This window comes from Encephalitozoon hellem, chromosome I, assembly GCF_000277815.2.
Source record: "Encephalitozoon hellem ATCC 50504 chromosome I, complete sequence".
NCBI lineage: Eukaryota > Fungi > Microsporidia > Unikaryonidae > Encephalitozoon > Encephalitozoon hellem.
Genome location: NC_018468.1, coordinates 48145 through 63541, shown reverse-complemented (window position 1 = coordinate 63541; position 15397 = coordinate 48145). Strand labels below are relative to the sequence as shown.

At 44.4% G+C, this 15397-nt stretch overlaps 14 protein-coding genes across 14 annotated transcripts; 7 read left to right on the top strand and 7 right to left on the bottom strand.

The window, feature by feature from the left end:
- Positions 1-19: 19 nt before the first annotated feature.
- EHEL_010570 (uncharacterized protein) lies at positions 20-823 on the top strand (the record flags this gene model as incomplete). Its single annotated transcript, XM_003886613.1, has 1 exon — positions 20-823. The coding sequence occupies one exon, from the start codon at positions 20-22 to the stop codon at positions 821-823; it is 804 nt and encodes a 267-aa protein (XP_003886662.1).
- A 91-nt stretch (positions 824-914) lies between these two features.
- EHEL_010560 (eukaryotic translation initiation factor 2 subunit gamma) lies at positions 915-2204 on the bottom strand (the record flags this gene model as incomplete). Its single annotated transcript, XM_003886612.1, has 1 exon — positions 915-2204. One exon carries the CDS (start codon positions 2202-2204, stop codon positions 915-917), a length of 1290 nt encoding a protein of 429 aa, XP_003886661.1.
- An 87-nt stretch (positions 2205-2291) lies between these two features.
- On the bottom strand, positions 2292-2717 carry EHEL_010550 (uncharacterized protein; the record flags this gene model as incomplete). The annotated part of the gene is made up of 1 exon (XM_003886611.1): positions 2292-2717. One exon carries the CDS (start codon positions 2715-2717, stop codon positions 2292-2294), a length of 426 nt encoding a protein of 141 aa, XP_003886660.1.
- A 171-nt stretch (positions 2718-2888) lies between these two features.
- Positions 2889-3362, top strand: EHEL_010540 (thioredoxin reductase-like protein; the record flags this gene model as incomplete). The annotated part of the gene is made up of 1 exon (XM_003886610.1): positions 2889-3362. One exon carries the CDS (start codon positions 2889-2891, stop codon positions 3360-3362), a length of 474 nt encoding a protein of 157 aa, XP_003886659.1.
- A 57-nt stretch (positions 3363-3419) lies between these two features.
- On the bottom strand, positions 3420-4664 carry EHEL_010530 (RNA polymerase II transcription initiation/nucleotide excision repair factor TFIIH subunit TFB2; the record flags this gene model as incomplete). Its single annotated transcript, XM_003886609.1, has 1 exon — positions 3420-4664. The coding sequence occupies one exon, from the start codon at positions 4662-4664 to the stop codon at positions 3420-3422; it is 1245 nt and encodes a 414-aa protein (XP_003886658.1).
- A 121-nt stretch (positions 4665-4785) lies between these two features.
- EHEL_010520 (phosphoacetylglucosamine mutase) lies at positions 4786-6378 on the bottom strand (the record flags this gene model as incomplete). The annotated part of the gene is made up of 1 exon (XM_003886608.1): positions 4786-6378. The coding sequence occupies one exon, from the start codon at positions 6376-6378 to the stop codon at positions 4786-4788; it is 1593 nt and encodes a 530-aa protein (XP_003886657.1).
- Positions 6379-6655: 277 nt separating this feature from the next.
- On the bottom strand, positions 6656-8029 carry EHEL_010510 (uncharacterized protein; the record flags this gene model as incomplete). Its single annotated transcript, XM_003886607.1, has 1 exon — positions 6656-8029. One exon carries the CDS (start codon positions 8027-8029, stop codon positions 6656-6658), a length of 1374 nt encoding a protein of 457 aa, XP_003886656.1.
- A 116-nt stretch (positions 8030-8145) lies between these two features.
- EHEL_010500 (serine/threonine protein kinase) lies at positions 8146-9564 on the bottom strand (the record flags this gene model as incomplete). Its single annotated transcript, XM_003886606.1, has 1 exon — positions 8146-9564. One exon carries the CDS (start codon positions 9562-9564, stop codon positions 8146-8148), a length of 1419 nt encoding a protein of 472 aa, XP_003886655.1.
- A 90-nt stretch (positions 9565-9654) lies between these two features.
- On the top strand, positions 9655-10152 carry EHEL_010490 (uncharacterized protein; the record flags this gene model as incomplete). Its single annotated transcript, XM_003886605.1, has 1 exon — positions 9655-10152. One exon carries the CDS (start codon positions 9655-9657, stop codon positions 10150-10152), a length of 498 nt encoding a protein of 165 aa, XP_003886654.1.
- Positions 10153-10235: 83 nt separating this feature from the next.
- On the top strand, positions 10236-12173 carry EHEL_010480 (uncharacterized protein; the record flags this gene model as incomplete). The annotated part of the gene is made up of 1 exon (XM_003886604.1): positions 10236-12173. The coding sequence occupies one exon, from the start codon at positions 10236-10238 to the stop codon at positions 12171-12173; it is 1938 nt and encodes a 645-aa protein (XP_003886653.1).
- A 54-nt stretch (positions 12174-12227) lies between these two features.
- EHEL_010470 (DNA-directed RNA polymerase I) lies at positions 12228-13145 on the top strand (the record flags this gene model as incomplete). The annotated part of the gene is made up of 1 exon (XM_003886603.1): positions 12228-13145. One exon carries the CDS (start codon positions 12228-12230, stop codon positions 13143-13145), a length of 918 nt encoding a protein of 305 aa, XP_003886652.1.
- A 73-nt stretch (positions 13146-13218) lies between these two features.
- On the top strand, positions 13219-13731 carry EHEL_010460 (uncharacterized protein; the record flags this gene model as incomplete). Its single annotated transcript, XM_003886602.1, has 1 exon — positions 13219-13731. One exon carries the CDS (start codon positions 13219-13221, stop codon positions 13729-13731), a length of 513 nt encoding a protein of 170 aa, XP_003886651.1.
- Positions 13732-13847: 116 nt separating this feature from the next.
- Positions 13848-14459, top strand: EHEL_010450 (uncharacterized protein; the record flags this gene model as incomplete). The annotated part of the gene is made up of 1 exon (XM_003886601.1): positions 13848-14459. The coding sequence occupies one exon, from the start codon at positions 13848-13850 to the stop codon at positions 14457-14459; it is 612 nt and encodes a 203-aa protein (XP_003886650.1).
- A 41-nt stretch (positions 14460-14500) lies between these two features.
- Positions 14501-15394, bottom strand: EHEL_010440 (uncharacterized protein; the record flags this gene model as incomplete). The annotated part of the gene is made up of 1 exon (XM_003886600.1): positions 14501-15394. The coding sequence occupies one exon, from the start codon at positions 15392-15394 to the stop codon at positions 14501-14503; it is 894 nt and encodes a 297-aa protein (XP_003886649.1).
- Between the last annotated feature and the right edge of the window lie 3 nt (positions 15395-15397).

Here is a 15397-nt window from a genome sequence, read left to right as displayed (position 1 = left end):
CTGGGGCAACAATCCCCGGATGTGCAACCCAGAAGACATAGTAAAGGAGGCTTCGATAACTACTCCAGATGCGAGGAGATTCCCTTCATTGGAAACTGCATCAGGGCTGGAGGTTCCTAAGACAATGTCTCCAAGGTCTTTAGATGATCTGAACGAGATGTACAGAGAAATGGAGTTTCCTACAATAGAAGAGAGGATGCTTAGAGACCACATGGCCCTGATAGATGTTCTGAACAACTTGAACATAGAGTACAATAGATACGGACTAACAGTCTCCTCGGAACTGGACGAACTAAGGAGGAAGCAGGAAGAAATGGCGCTTCATGACGAGTACGAAAGAGAATGCGACGTCCTGGAGGTGGAACTGGCAAACATGAAGCAGAAGTATGAAGAAATGCAGAAGTACAACCGCCACGACATAGGTGACCTAAGGCACAAACTCGATGAGCTTAGAAGGATGTTTAATGACATGGAGTATGAAAGATCACACACAAGTCTCATCAATAGGATATTTGCATTTCTAAGAGGAGAGGGCCCCGCAGACGAAGAAGTCACTAGCTCTCTTGCATATGTTAAGGAAGGCAGAGAGTACCTCAACACCATTGAGAAAATGCTTATACTTGACGAGATTGGGAGCATGCCCGATTCATACAACAAAATTGTTTGCCAGCATCTCATCCATGAGGAATCCGTTGGGCTGGACCAACTGGGAAATGCTCTAGGTATAGACAGAACAGCACTTCTAAGAATAGTCTATGGACTACTGAGTAAAGGAATAGTTGTGTTTGACAGATCAGAAGACAGGATATGCCTTCAGAGATAGCAGCCTATAGCAATTAAAGCCCTTAGAAACCATTTCTCTTTATTTCCCACAGCCCCTCTTACTCCTTCAAGACTTCAATACTTCTCATCTATTAGACACTGTATTCTGGCTCAACACACATTCCGTCCTTGATCTCCCCATGTCCTATCAACCTCCAGTGATTGTTGATCTTTCTTGATATTGCTATCCTCTCTCCAACTTCACAGCATGCAGGCTTCACAAGATCAAACTCTGCTCTTGTCTCGCCCATGCTTACTATCACACTTCCCGTTGTTGTGCTTCCTATATTCAGCAGCACATGCTCGCCTTCCTTCAGCTTGTGATTCCCCTGCACAGTTGTCTTTGGAAAGAGACTGTACTCGACAGTTATTTTGTAAAATATTGACGGCAGAAACCCCAGCTTCCCCATCACCTGCCCAACCAGCTTGTCCGCCTTACAAAACGAGGGGTCCATCGTTGTCCCGACACCTATCAGCCCTCCAGGATAGGCCTCCTCCAGATCAGTGCTCTCTGCCTTCAGAGAAACAATCTCAGAAACAAAGGGCCTGCATACAAACTTGTTGTTCTTCTTCATCACAAGCCCTGGCCTTATTTCGATCTTGTCTCCAATCCTTAGCATTCCAGTGACAAGGCTTCCTCCAATGACACCTCCGGTCATCTCGCTCACTTTGGTTCCCGGTCTGTTGACATCGAAGCTTCTGATGACAACCATTTTCGGATGTGCTGCAGAATCCCTGGAAGGCTCTGGAATGTAGTTGACAATAAAGTCCAGAAGAGCAGGGATGTTCACCCCGATCTGGGCTGCGGTTGGGATCACTGGGCCAGAGACATTTGATGTCTTTAGAAACTTCTGGATCTGATCGTGCTGCTCCAGAGCTTGCTCCCTCGAAACAAGATCAATCTTATTCTGTACAACTAGAACCTTCTTGAGGTCCATTATCTCCACTGCAAACAAGTGTTCCGTGGTCTGGGGTTGCGGGCAAGGCTCGTTGGCTGCTATCAGGAGCAGCACAGAATCCATAATCGCAGTCCCATTCAGCATCGTTGCCATCAGAACATCATGCCCAGGGCAGTCTACAAAAGAAACATGCCTGACAAGCTTCAAGGTGCCTCCACACTTTTTACACGGAAGCTGATCTGGGCTTGAGCTTCCAAAAGATTGGTAGCAGTTAGGCCTGACACACTTCGAATCACACTTGTATATCTTGGCATTGGCATATCCTAGCTTTATAGTGATGTTGCGCTCAAGCTCTGCTTTGAACTTTATTGTGCTTATTCCACTTATTGCCTTTACAATGGTGGATTTCCCATGTGCAACATGCCCAATGGTTCCTATGTTAAGGGTTGCCTGCTTCCTCATGATCTCTGAGACATCTTTCATCTTTTAGGGAGACGAAAATTGCCCTGCTTTCACAGCAAAAATTTTCCCTCAGGCCTCCTAATAATCTATACACAAATACATTTCTCTTTAATTCTTGCTGTCTCGAGAAGTATTGTATGCCTGGCATCCTTTGAGGTACAGCTCCCAGCACCTTTCCACATTTTGCATTATTAAGCTAAACTCGTGAATGCATCTGTGGTAGAAGTCTTCGGCATTATCCTGAACCTTCTTGTATTTATTGTAAAGATAGTTTACAGATCTCTGGTACGGAATCTTAAGTGCCTTTGATGCATGCTTTATATTTGTTTTTGTCACCGGCACCTGCTTACTAATGAAGAAGTCCTCCAGTGCAGATATTTGGTCGACAGAGAGGATCTTGTAATGCTTGACATTTTTCTTCCACATATTCTTCTCCTCCTCCTTCTTCTTAGAGGTCTTGCTACAGTGGTGTGCATCCACATCGCTCCCAAACAATATATCAGATAACCTTATATCATCTGTACTTTCGAACATTGGGGTGCACCGCATCGATAAACACAAGATCTATGTATTGAGAATTTCCCTATTTAGAGATAAAAACAAATTTATCATAGCAATTGAGGATATTCCCATCAATCATCTAGATATATTTCTTGTTTCAGATACCAAAGGCAAAGTAATTTACAAAATTTTAATCCCTTCAGAATGAGAAATGTCGTGATTCTAGGCCAGGGTCCAGGGGCATACATGTGCGGGATATACACACATACTGCTAACCTGTCTCCAATGATAATCAAGCCATGTGAGGAGTCCATGGAAGACTTCTCCGGATTCAAAAGCATCGTGGGTGTTAAGGAAGTCGAAGGCCCCAACGAGCTTATGGACTTGATAGAGAGACAGTCCAGAAACATGGGGATCGAGGTGAAGGAAGGGAAAATTCTGAATGTCTCCAAGAGAGAGAACCACCTCGAGGTCGAGACAAGCACCGGGACATACAAGACAAGATCTTTGGTGATTGATTCCAAAGCCCTTGAAGAGAAGTATCGCCCTCTTCTGGAAGACAGAGGTATCTTCTATGTAAGTGACAAAGCACCCTACAGGGAAGCAATAGTTCTTGCTGCTGCTGGATGTAAGGTGTCGTTCGATGTAAAAGAATTCATAGATGCCATTGGTCAATGATTCCACCACTTTAATTAAAACAATCGCTTTTCTATATCTTTGCAACTTTTGCCCTCCTCAGAGAATAGTCTTTATGAATTCCTTGACTAGCTCATGCCCTTCTACCTTCACAACTATCATCCTCTTGTCAACATCAGACTCTATCAGATAACTCCTTTCGGTACAGAACTCTAGCACCCTTTGGTAGTCCGACAGGTTCAAGAAGTTAGAGTAGATGTACCCAGGTGCCATGAATATTCTGTTCCTTTTGGACTCCCATATCATTATCTGGCTGCTGATTGCAGGCGGAAGGCTTCCTGGCTTGACACTTGCTTCCAAGAAATGTATTATCTGCTTTCCAGTTATTCCCTTGTCAAATGCAACATTCACACTCTCCTCCGTTATGCTTCCCTTGATAAGATTTGGAAGGTTGACAGATACACTACAAAACAGGTGTATTACAGACTTCTCATACTCGGAGTTTGTATATGCATATATCTTGTTGTTTGTCTCAACTATTATAAACTCCCTTCTATTGCGCTCAGACGCCTCAAATAGCTGCACAAAGGACTTTCCAATGGCAAGGCTTTCCTTATAAAGCTTTAGAATCCCCAACGCTTCAAGATACTTCAGCAGCCTCGCATCCATCCTGTCAGTTCGATGGTATGCTATCCCAACGGCCTTTGTGCTCAATTCAAATAATGCCTCAAGCGCATGGATCTCCTCGTCCACAGACCCAAGAAAATACTTCAAAGATAAGAGCACAAGGCACCACAGCTGTTCTTTCTTTGTCTTCAGAAGAAACTCGAACCCTCTGTTCGTTATGTTCCTGTCTTTCCCAAGAAGACCTCCAAACATAAGAACCTCCCCAATCCCAAATGCCTGTATTCTGCACTCTCTATTGACAATGGACTTCAGAATAGCCTCAAACTTTCTATTGCTTTCCTCCTCATCGATTTCTAATTCCTTTCCAGTGTTTTTGTAGTGCTTTTCCATCGTGAGTATGCAGAGCCCTTCCATCAGTGATCTCCGCAGGCTCTCATCCAAGTATATGTTGTCTCCTTTTTTTTCAATCATCTCAATCCGTAGCAGAGTCTTCAAGATCTCCTTGATCCCCTCTATCTCTCTTAAGGAGCTTATGGAATGTGACTTCAGCACCAGGTCAAATATAAACCTTGTAGTCTTCTCGTCAAAGATCTTAAGAAAGGATACTGCAAATATGGGTGCACCATATAGCTGTGCCTTCGAGTGCCTGGGAAGCTCTCCAAAGTACTCTACAATGTCTATTGGATATGGCCATGTCTGGGAGACTTCGCTTTTCATGGCCCCTAAAGGGCTTCCAACCAAGATGCTTTAAAAGACTCCTACTTATCAGCAGCATTGCAATCTTTACGAAAAGAGCAATGCAAAAAGCAAATATCGGGGACAACACATAGCCAAGACCTCATTTATTTGTATAATCAATCTCAGGGTGGTCTCCAACGCCATTGCACATGTCATAAACATGCTGTGCAACTTTAAGACAGAGAAGATCTGCATCTGCTTCCGTCGAACACTCGGCATATACCCTTACAACATCCTCCGTCCCAGAAGGCCTGACAAAAGACCTCCCCCCAAGATTCAGCGCCTCCATGTCGATCTTGTCCTGGAGCTCCTTTGGCTCGATGACATGGTTCTTTTGATCAACCTTAATGCTGTTCTTGTCCACAATCTTAACAGTCAGGAGCCTGCTTGGGTTTTCCTTGAACTTCCTGAGGTCACTTGCATTCACCATGAGTGCTCGGAAAACCATGAAGTTGGCAAGTGCATCCCCAATGCACGGGTCAAATAGATTGACTAGGCATTTGAGAATCGTATGGTGCTCACTGCTTCCCCTTTCTATCTCATCTATGCACGCCTGCGAAAAACAAACACTCCCATGTCCGTTGGGCTCAAAGTACACACCAACATCAAAGTTTCTTGCTGCACTTACAAAGTTCTTGACCCCAGTTTGTGCCATCACAACCTTGAACGACGAGGAGGGAAGAGCATCGACAGCAGCGTTGTTTGAATAGTAGGAAAGTACAACCCCAACGCTAAGCTTCGACCCTATCTTCTCCAAAAGAGAGTTTATGTAGAGGCCAAGGAAGACTGCCTGGGAGTCTCCGTCAAATATCTCTATGTCCTTTGAGCCTGTAAAGAATATGAGTCTATCTACATCGCCATCAAAAGAAGCACAGATCCCGTTGGGTGGGCATGAAAACCTGCCAGACTCAAACACCTCCAGCTTCGGCGCTCTCTTCTTTGTCTTGACAAAGTCTGCACCGCAGTCCAAGTTCAGAACCCCTGTGGGACTGTTCAGAATCTCATAGTTCAGCCTCCCCTCAAGCACTTCATCTATCTTCTTGATCTTCATTCCTGCAACTCCATTTGCAGTGTCTATCATCATCTTAAGGTTTCCCTTCGTTATGGAAAGTAGCTTGGAAAAGTTACGAGTAATGTTCTTTATGTATTCCTCCTTGCCAACTATCCTGTTTTCCATATTGCACCTTCTTACAAGAAAATGGAGTTCGGGCGTGGTCACAACCCCGTAGTCATCCACTACACAATTCAACTTACTCAGAACAGACTTGATGTTGTCGCATAGATCCTTCCCACTGTCCCGAGTATCCCTTCCAAGAACCACATGGGCTGTCACCCCTTCCCCCAGCTCACTCTGGTTGCTGCAAGACCTTAGGATCTTCTTCATCTCTCTGGGAAGCTTATCATCGTCACAGTTCACAACCTTGTCGCTGTATTCCTCCCACACCTCATCCAGCATGTCTCCATTGTGATCGATGATCTTGATTCCGTTGTATTCAATAGGGTTGTGGCTTGCAGTAATCATCACCCCGACAATCTTTCCTGCAAATGTTGTTGATCTCAGGTAAGCTATGAGAGACGCCCTGCACAATATGTTGTTCAAATCCGAGGTTTTCGACCTGTATCCAGCCGTCCCATAGTAAGCCGGCTTCGAAGGCTTCTTAAGGTTTTTGTCTGACATCAAAGCACTATCCATCTGAGTCTAGGGACCTAAACTTTGCATCTTTATTTATTTATTTTAATTTTACCTGCACTCGGACTCGCCCAATCTTATCTCTGCATTGATGCTCGAACCATCCTGTTGAATGCAGCCAGAGGCCAACCAAAAATACCTCTTCATCCAATTTGCTTCCAAACCATAAATAGAATGCTAACAGGCCAAATCATTATCAGACATCCAATACAATAAAGTAAATCGTCGCTTTTAATCGGTACCAATTGTATAATCTTTGAGCCATACAGGACGCCAGGATTCATCCACTCACCCAAGGATTTTCTTCCTGCAACAAGACCTTAAACCCTATTCCCTCATCAATCACATTCTCAGGACTCTCGGAAAAGTCAACTACATTTTCTTCAGGTAAATTCCTGTTTTTGAATGCATGGAATATCTCTATTGCATTCGAAAGCGTGAAGAGCTTTATCTTCACCTCACTGACCCCAAAGAAGCTAGCAAATCCATTCTGGTGCTTGTTGCAGACAGAAATCTGCCTCTTCTCTCTATCAAGCTCGTAAATATTGTCATTTAGATAGATGGACGTCGTAGGGCCTGAAAACGTCTCAACCAGCTCCCCAATCCTGGCATTCACCTCAAAGACCATTCTATCCTCTCCAGGCTCGCTCTTGGGCTTATTTGCATCAAATATAGATATAAGGCCCTTGCCAGCCCCTCCGTTCAATCTCTCAACAGCATTTTTAAGATCCTCAGCCTCATTTAGCAGCCCCCAAATGTCGAAAAAGTGCGCATACCCCGTCGAGGTAACTACCACATATGCTGTGATCCAGTCTCCAGTATACCCCTTCTTGACCTTACATACAGAGGACTTCGAAACCTCTAGATTCTTTCTGACAGTTATCCCTTTCCCTATCAATTCCTTGCTGATGCCCTCCACAAATGTTTCGAATGATGAATCAACCTTTTCTTTCAGCTTTTCTTCCTTCTTGGTCTCCACTCTCATCTCCTTCGGCGACTCTGAAACAGTGTCAAAAAACCTGTCTATCTCATCATATCCCTTCATCTCCACATCTGTAGAGTCCCGAAGCTTCTGATACTTTTGCCTTTGGATCCGAACAAAACTCATCAATGTCTCCTTGAATCTCTCTCCGGCCCCCTGCAAAGATGTGGCAAACACCCCGATCTTGCTGTGCATCAGATGGTTTGCCTCGTCGTCCATCAAAAGAACTTTTTTCACAGCCCTCTTCAGCCCAAGCTCCGTCAGCCAAGGATCATGCTTACCATGCGTCCAGGCCTCCATGTGCTTGTTCCTGGCCGCCCTCAGTTCCTTCAGCCCCTCCGCAGGCTTTTCAGAAATCGTCCTCACCTCCTCCTCAATCATCCGAATGTCGTTGACAATGGTTGTAATTAGCCCGTCAAGCTCCTTGAATAGCATCTCTGCATAAAGTACTCCTGCTTCATCAAATACAGCCCTCTGCTTCTCACTCATCTCTATACAATGCATAAGCAGTGGGTCATTCCATGCAGTATCCCTTGGAATCTGGAGTGCACGGAAAAGAAGGTCGGAGGATCTTTTCGACACGGTGATAATGTGCTCTAGATAGCTCTTCAGGTAAACACATTTGCACTTCAGCATCTTGTATGAGGCCTTTATATTCTCCACATCTTCCATACATCTTGGAATCTATCTTCTTTTATTGATTGGCTTTGATACAAAGTTCCGAAACAGTACACAGGCATCGTAACCAAATCCCTCCACATATAACTTATAGCTCAAGCCAAGGCGCCTCATTCACATCCAAGACAGTTCTTTAGAATCTCTATGCATCTCTTTCTTATCTCTTGACTAAATGAGGCAAGCCCAAGTCCATTGTAGCACGAAACCCTTTCTCCACACCTCGATAGCACTACTCTCCATCCATCAACAAAGTCAAACACAATGGTGCTATCGGCCATCACAAATAAAAACCCACACTCTATCTTTCTTATCTTCACAATAAAACAAGGCTCTACATCCAGAAAGCTAAATCCGTTATCAAATGTTCTGATGAAATACTGCAGGCCCTTGTATAGCTCCAGAATCTCTCCAGGTATTTTTTCGACAAGATGCTCCTCCTTGTAGAACACCCTTTTCCCATTCTCTACAGCAGAGTTTAGGTATATCACACTCTTCTTGTTTGGCTTCAGCATCAGGTTCTTATGGTCACTGAAATATATTCCATAAACCCCAGACTTCAAAACATATCCAATGCCTCTTAGCCTCGTCACAGGGATGCTGAAAAGCACGTAGTCGGAGTCTACAACACCCTCCTGCGTTCTGTTGATCACCAGGTTTCTGTATATCCTCATCAAAAAGTGCTCTTTCCTTGACAGGAATTTATGCCCAAGAATATTCTGCAGCGTTGGCCTCTCAAGAGGATTTGTGTTCAGTATCTGTGTTATGAGGTCAATCGCCTCGCTCGAGAGGTCGCAGTTCTCCGGAAATATGTAGTTGTTGAGCTTTATCATCTTGTAGATGTCCTCTACATTCTTCTTCTGAAACGGAGGAACTCCAATAAGTAGTGTGTATATAATAACCCCCAGAGACCATATGTCGGCCTCAAAGGAATGCCCGCTCGCCTTTCCAAACAGAACCTCGGGTGCTATGTAGTTCGGCGTCCCGCACATCGTAACCTTCTTCTCTCCATCCTTTATCACTGCACTCAGTCCAAAGTCCCCGATCTTTACATTGAACTTCGAGTCCAAAAACAGGTTTCCAAGCTTCAAGTCCCTGTGCACAACATTGACGCTGTCGTGGAGGTATATAAGGCCCTCGACAGTTTGCTTGACAAACCTTGCCACATGTCTTTCCTTCAGCCTTCCGTTTCTTTTCAGCAGAGCATCCAACGCCCCTCGCTCGCAAAGCTCAAGAACCATGAAGACATATTCCTCGTTCCTGAACGACCTGTACATCTTGACAACATTAGGGTTGTCTAGCCTTGAGTGTATTGCTATCTCCGACTCTAGCTTCTCATGCACCTTTCGGCTCTTAATGTCCTTCAGCCTGACCACCTTCATGGCGTACTGCTCCCCATTCTCTATCTCCACTAGATAGCACTGTGCATATGCTCCCCTTCCAAGAAGCTTCTTTAGAATATATCTTGTGTGGTACTCGTGGTCTGTTACCACCGTTCCCATCTCCATGTATAGCTCGACCTTGGTGGACATGCGGGGATTCCATTTTTCTCATTTTGGGCTTGTTTCCAGCATCCTACAATAGCCGCATAGATAAATACGATCTGTGCTACCCCTGCGAATATGGCCTCGCTATCCAAAGAATATCTTCTGAAGTCACTAATAAACTTACTCCCCACTGAGGAGCAGATGAAGACAGCTGGGCTATTCATAAGGACCTTTAAGAAAGACTACAGGGCGATCGTGGAGGGGTGGATGTTTGTATATAGGAAGTCCAGTGCATACCACAGGCTCAACCTGCTGTATCTTGCAAACGAGGTTGTCCAGACGACAAAGGACATTGATCCGGACTCGATTGAGCTGAAGATCTTGCTCAAGAAGGTGGTGAACGAGGTGTTTGAGGAAACAAAAAGAATGGCCATGAAGAATCCTTCCCTTTACAAGAAGTATTGTGAACTTGAAAATGTGTGGATTCAAAGAAACGTCATGGTTATGGAGAGTCATGGGATCAACCTTGGAGAGTTGATTAGGAACATTGAGAAGACGTTTAATGACAAGGCCAAGCTGTCTGTAGTGCTGGAAGATGCCCTTTCTAAGGTTCGTAAAGGTTCTGGAGGATGAGGACTCATTCTACAGGCCATATATCTAGAATAAATACAGATTGCAGAAGTTTTTCGCTCCAAATTTTTATCCCTCTAGCTTCTATGGATTCTATCTTTATATCTGCAGGATGTACGGCAAAGCCAAAGGCTTCTGTTATGGCTGGAGATAGGATAGTCTATGGATCTATGTCGAATGTTGTCACGGCTGATGAGGAGAAGGTTCTTTCTGTTCTCCACATGGATGACGATGTGAATGTGATTGAGTATGGATATGGCATGATAGCCATAGGTGATGTTTCTGGAGGAGGATATGTAGTCAGGGACGGGGAGATCAGAAAGTGCAATTTTGGAAGCTGTATTGAAGCAGTGGGGTTTGTGAATGAGCAGTGGGCTATGTTCTGCACAATAGATATGATTTTTATATATGATATAGACAAGGGCACTATCAGACAAAAGATAAGGACCGAATGGGTTCCTACATGCTTAACAACGATTTGCGGCAGGACATTTGCTGGAAGTAGGAAGGGAAGCATTTTTCTACTTGATATGAGTGATGGTATAAGGTGGCATGAAACTGAGGGACACAAGGACAGCATTCAAGACATCAGGTCTGCCTTAATAGACGGAGAGGGATATGTTGCTACGTCTTCACAGGACGAAACCATAAAGATATGGAAGATTATTGATGAGCATCCATGGGTTAAACACTTACAGACCCTCAATGGCCATACCGACTGGGTCTATGGGCTATTCTGGACAGAGAAAGGAGACATATTCAGCTCATCTGCAGACAACTCCATAATCTACTGGGAGAGAAAGTCGAAGTGGGAGGATGTGATGAGATTTGGAGGGAAGGATGCGTTTTTCAATGTGATGGTGATTGGAAGCTCGATTATAGGGCAGTCCCGCTCTGGGGGATTCTACAAATTCAGCGACGACCTCGAGAGTTTTATTTCTGGGCATTTGGGTGAAGTAAAGTCCATCGATTGGAGAGGGGAATTCCTATTAACGTCGTCGCTTGACATGACATCGAGGATATTCTATAAGGGGCACGAGGTCGGGAGGCCCCAGAAACATGGGTATGGGCTGACTTCTGCAAGGTTTCTGAACAACGACAGCCTCCAGTTCATAAGCTCTGCACAGGAAACGATTCTGAGGGTCTATGAGCCTACACAGGTGTTTTACATGTCATGCATATATGCAGAGACCAAGGAAAGGAGCATGATCGAGTCATTTGAGGAGATGAGTATTTCCAAGAGTGGGAAGTCTATAGACGACTTCTTTCCCGCAATCGATCATTTGAAGTTTGCAGCGGCCTGTGCAGAGTTGTCTCTAACAAATGAAGTTCTGGAGGATTTTGCATTTGAGTCGCTCAATGAGCAGCTATTGTCAGTAACGACTTTCAACGAGATAAGGAAAGTTTATGGACACTACTTCGATGTATCTGACGTGGCGGTGTCGAGGAACTTCATTGTTTCTTGCAACAAGTCATCGTTGAAGAAGTTCTCTGGGATTTTTGTCTGGAGCCGAGAGTTTGAGCTTGTAGATTACATAGAGGTGCACGATTATGGAATAGAAAGACTAGTGTTTTCATGTGATGGAAAGCATCTGGCAGCAGCCTCTAAAGATAAGACTGTGTCTGTTTACAATGTCGATAAGAGTATCAGGCTTTCCCAAAGACTCGAGGACCATAAGAGAATTGTCTGGGATTGTAGCTTCAGCTATGACTCGAAATATCTTGCCACGTGCTCTAGAGACCGGAGTGTGCTTGTCTATGAAGGGCCTGAATTCAGAGTGAAGTATATGTCGAGATTTGACTGTGAAGTTACCTCTTTATGCTTCTCACCCAAGGAGTATCTCCTGGTTATAGGGCTTGAGTCTGGTGACGTAGTAACTTTAAGGATTGAAAGAGAAGAGCTTAATGTCAAGAAAAGAAGCAAAGAGCATGGCAGGCGGGTAAGTGCAATATCCTTCAATGAGGATGGAAGCAGATATGCCACTGGCGGAGGAGACGGAATGGTTAAGGTGTTCTTAGTATAGGCTGAACAGTAAAAGGGTAGGAATAACGCAATGAAAATTTTGCCCTACGCGCATATGTCGAAGATGTACAAGCTGGAGAGAGAAACAGTGGTTGATCTGCATTGCTCTGAGGCAAAGTCATTTGAGCAAGTGCTGAATGACATTGAGATCAACATAACGGAGTATACCAAGGAAAGACTGGAGTTTGATCTGATCAATGTTGACTGTTCTTTTGCCAATGCTCTGAGGCGCATACTTTGTAACGACATTCCCACTATGGCTGTTAGAGATGTTCTTCTGAAGGAAAACGAGAGTGTATTTCCAGATGAGTTTATAGCACACAGGCTAGGGCTGATTCCTCTGGAGGCTGATCCCGAGATGTTTGAGTTTGCAGAGAAAGAACTGAACGAGAGGAACTCCCTTAGGTTTGTTCTTGATGTTAAGAATGAAAGCAAGGATGTTCTTAATGTGTATTCGGACGACATCAAGTGGATTCCGTTTGGAAGCCAGAGAGGGACTTTGAAGGATGTAAAGTTCAGCAGCAAGGTGCTCATGTTCAAGCTAGCCCGAGGCCAGAGGATAAGTGCCGAGTTGGTGTGCACCAAGAATATAGGGAAGGTGCATGCGAAGTGGAGTCCTGTGTGTCCTGCAACCTATAGACTCATGCCACTCATTGAGATAGGAGACGTTTTTGATGAAGATGCCTACAAGCTTCAGAAATGTTTTTCCGAGGGGGTTATAGACGTGAGGCCGAGCGACGGAAGAATGAAGGCCTATGTCAACAACCCACGGCTGGACACGATGAGCAGAGAGGCGCTTAGGCACGATGAATTCAAGGACAAGGTGTTTATTGGAAGAAGGTCGGACTACTTCCTCTTCACAATCAACAGTGTGTTTTTAGATCCTTTGTACCTCTTAAAAAAGGCGGTTTTGATACTCATAGAGAAGAGTAGGGCCCTAAAAAACGAAGTCAAGGATCTCTTAGATCAATAAATAGTTTCTAATATGCAAGGTTTTGGAGATCTGGCAAGAAGGCTATTTGTTGTCAATTTTTTGCCCATAAACGATGAGCTGGATCTTTACTTTATGCTGTGGAGCAACAAGGAAAAAGTATGTTGTTACATTGCTAGGATTGCAGGAGGACCAAAGGCATGTCCTGAGGCATTCGATTTCGAACTACAAGATGGACAAGTCCCTCAGGCCCTTTTCTGAAGACACCTGCATTGCAAACGGAATGGAGCTGATTCTTCAGTCACTAGACGACAATGCAGATCTATATGAGATAAGGGGAATCCACATGGGCCTTGCAGCGGGAGTAATCTTTGCAGTAGATGCAGATAGCAAAAGCTCGGTTGAGAAGTGTATTGCGCTCATCAACGAAGACACAACGAAGACAAAAGACATTATTGTTGTTCTTTGCAGATCTAATATCTATGGGAATGAGTCTGTACAGGAGCTCAAGAGGACCTGTGATGAGATAGGGCATGGGAAGATCGAGTTTATTCTCTACGAGGAATCAAAGGCATTTCTAGGTGTTCATAGGGGGATAAATTGGATATGCAATCGGTTAGAGGAATGAGGCACTTTGAAACTAAACATATACCTCTGGGGTATCATGTAAAATAAACTCCAGCTTTACTTCCAAATCTCTTCAGCCATCTTCTATCTTAGCCTTGATTTTTGGATTCCTTCACCATGATTATAAAGATAGTTTCGACGCCGAACATTCCTGGAGTTGAGATCATCTCGGATGTGCAGAAAGCATACAAAATACAGCCTGAAAGGAGATACGTCTTAAAATTTACTAATGGAGAGACCACGCTCAAGGCCTTCAAGGAGCTTTTCCTACTCGAGAGAGAAGTTCTATTCTATGTGGTAAACTTCGAGTTTTTTTTTTACAAGATGAGCATGTTCAAGCATTGCAGGTTTGAGTTTGTGACATATCCGGACAGTGTGGAGGACAAGAGGATCGAGAAGTACAAGGAGATTGAGAAAGGGATGACCGGGGTGTGGAGCAGTCGGGGCGTGGACCTTTCGTTTACACCAGACGTGTTTTCTTCCATAAACTCCTCTCTTCTCAATCCAGAACTGTATTTGTCTGAAGTGAACCTTAGTGGAGTGATATATAGAATGCTTGATAAGAAGCTCGAGTATAAAAGTTTGAAAAAGCTGGCCAAGGAGGCAATGAAAGATCGTATGGATGGAGAGGATGACTTCGATGAGGAGTTTGACAGGCACTTGAAGAGTCTGGTGTTTGTAGGCGTAGTTAAGATGAGAGATGGATCGTTTTACAAATGGAGCTATTGATCTTCTCCACGGACACGACCTATTTATTATTAAATTCGTTTTTAGAGTTCCCTGTGGCCTGTTTTCAGATGCATGAGTAACTCTGATCTACTAGAAAACACAATTCTGCACTCTGCACATGTTCTAAACGGAGCGGGTTCTTGTCTGGAGCCTGTTTTCTTAGCGGCATTCTTCTCTTTGACCTCGTGGACTTCCACAGCTTCTGGCTCTTTTTCCATGCAAGGCTTTTGGGCTGTTTCAGATTCGTTCTGGCAGGAAATCTCTTGCACCTGATTTTCTATGTACTTCTTTGGATCTCCAGAAACCATGCTTATTCTTTCAAAGTGCTTTCTGCTTCTGAAATGGTCTATGATCTGGTTTCGAGAATGGAATCCCTTGTTGCAGTGACTACAGTTGAAAGGATGGTCCTTGACCTTTCTTTCTTTCGGCCTGGGAGGCTTGACATTGATTTCGACAGAAAAGCTATCTATATTGATTCTTTTGTCCAGGCTCCTTACAACTCTTGCCACCTTCCTGACGTTCCTGCAGAACTCGCTTTTCTCTTCCTCGGTGGTAAATTCCTTTTGAGTTCTAAAGTTGGTGAATATCTGGTAAAACCTTTCGAAGTCTGGATCGCTGAATTTTGGTGCGCCGGGGATTCTACAGTAGTCGCATATCCTCTCAAAGAAGTCTTCAGCATACTTCCTAAGGTCTTCTCGGAAGAGCTCCTCTGTGTAGAACTCGAATTGCGGGGGAGACCTTATGATGGATGTGTATGCCTCCATTATCTCCATTGCCTCCTTCGGCGCCTGAGAGGAATGGACCTTCTGTGCGTCTGGGTGGGTCTCGAGTATGAGGGTTCTATAGCGATCCTTCACTTCCTTCTTGGTAGATACAGGAGACAAGCTTAGGATTTCGTGGGGAGATTTTTTTACCTTTGACTGCCTGTTTCCCATTAG